The sequence below is a fragment of the Suricata suricatta genome, chromosome 2 (assembly GCF_006229205.1).
Source record: "Suricata suricatta isolate VVHF042 chromosome 2, meerkat_22Aug2017_6uvM2_HiC, whole genome shotgun sequence".
NCBI classification, from domain to species: domain Eukaryota; kingdom Metazoa; phylum Chordata; class Mammalia; order Carnivora; family Herpestidae; genus Suricata; species Suricata suricatta.
Window position 1 is genome coordinate 113125017 of NC_043701.1, and position 1101 is coordinate 113126117.

The window sequence follows — 1101 nt, forward strand, 5'->3', positions numbered from 1 at the left end:
AATTCCACATTGGATGCAGAGATTACCTTTAAAAAATATAGCTGAATACTAAGAATATTCCAGGCCAGGCACTGGACTAAATAGTAATTGTAGGGTCCTCGCAAAGACATACTAGATATTTTGGTATTATTCATGGTGAGTGAGCTGGGGAGGGTTAAAATTTGCCCAGACTCACACAACCAAGAAATGGCAGAGCTGGGATTTGAACCAGATCTGACTGCAGATTCTGTGTTGTTCACCGTCTTGGCCCACAGACCTGGGTTTGGGTTTTTGCTCAGTGGCTTACGAGATGTGAATCCTTGGGGTAAGTTATGCACATTCTCTGAGCTGCGGTGCCTGCATCAGGAAAAATGTGGACATTTGATGAGTGCTTGGAACACTCTGTTAGTTCTCGTGTCATGTAAGTCCCTCTGGTCCCTTACTGGGGTCCGCAGCCCTCCGCAGCATCACATCACTGTTTCTCCTCTGTCCCCTACTAGATCTGGCACCACTCTTTCTACAATGAGCTTCGTGTTGCCCCCGAAGAACATCCAACTCTGCTCACCGAGGCGCCCTTGAACCCCAAGGCCAACCGGGAGAAGATGACCCAGGTAAGCGGCCCCTCTGGGATCCAGCACTTTGGGGTTTGGGGAGAGTCCGGTGGGAAAGGGGCAGGGCAGGACAGAAGAGAGCCGGGGGCCCAGGGCCCCCTCACACACCAACAACTTTCCAGGAACCCCGGGGACACCAAGGACAGAAACATCGTGAGAGCACTCACGTCCTTACTGCAGAAACTGCCCCTTGACTACAAAGCAATAGGAAATTAGAACAGTTAGTTGTAAAAGGTGACATGTTAGGTTAAAAACTTCTAAGGAGAAATCGTTTCAAAGAACGGGGGTGGAATTTGGTTCTTGACTCAAAGCGAGGTTTGCAAACTGGATCTGTCTCTTATCAGCTATGCGAGTTTAAAGAATCCACTTAATTTCTTTGATTTTTAGTCTCCTTGTCTATACATTGGGAATAACATTAGTGCTATTATTTTTCAAAGGGTTGATGTGAAGATTAAGGAGGCAAAATGTTGAATGTGTTTCATGGTGCCTCATATAATAAACATTCAACAAA

The 1101-nt window shown here is 46.5% G+C and overlaps 1 protein-coding gene across 1 annotated transcript in view; it reads left to right on the forward strand.

Moving 5' to 3' along the window:
* The window catches only part of ACTA2 (actin alpha 2, smooth muscle), a 14620-nt gene that overhangs the window by 6953 nt on the left and 6566 nt on the right, over nt 1–1101 (forward strand). The window contains exon 4 of the mRNA XM_029931683.1: nt 480–590. Within this exon, the coding sequence (XP_029787543.1) occupies nt 480–590 (111 nt within the window). The remainder of the gene's footprint in view (nt 1–479; nt 591–1101) is intronic.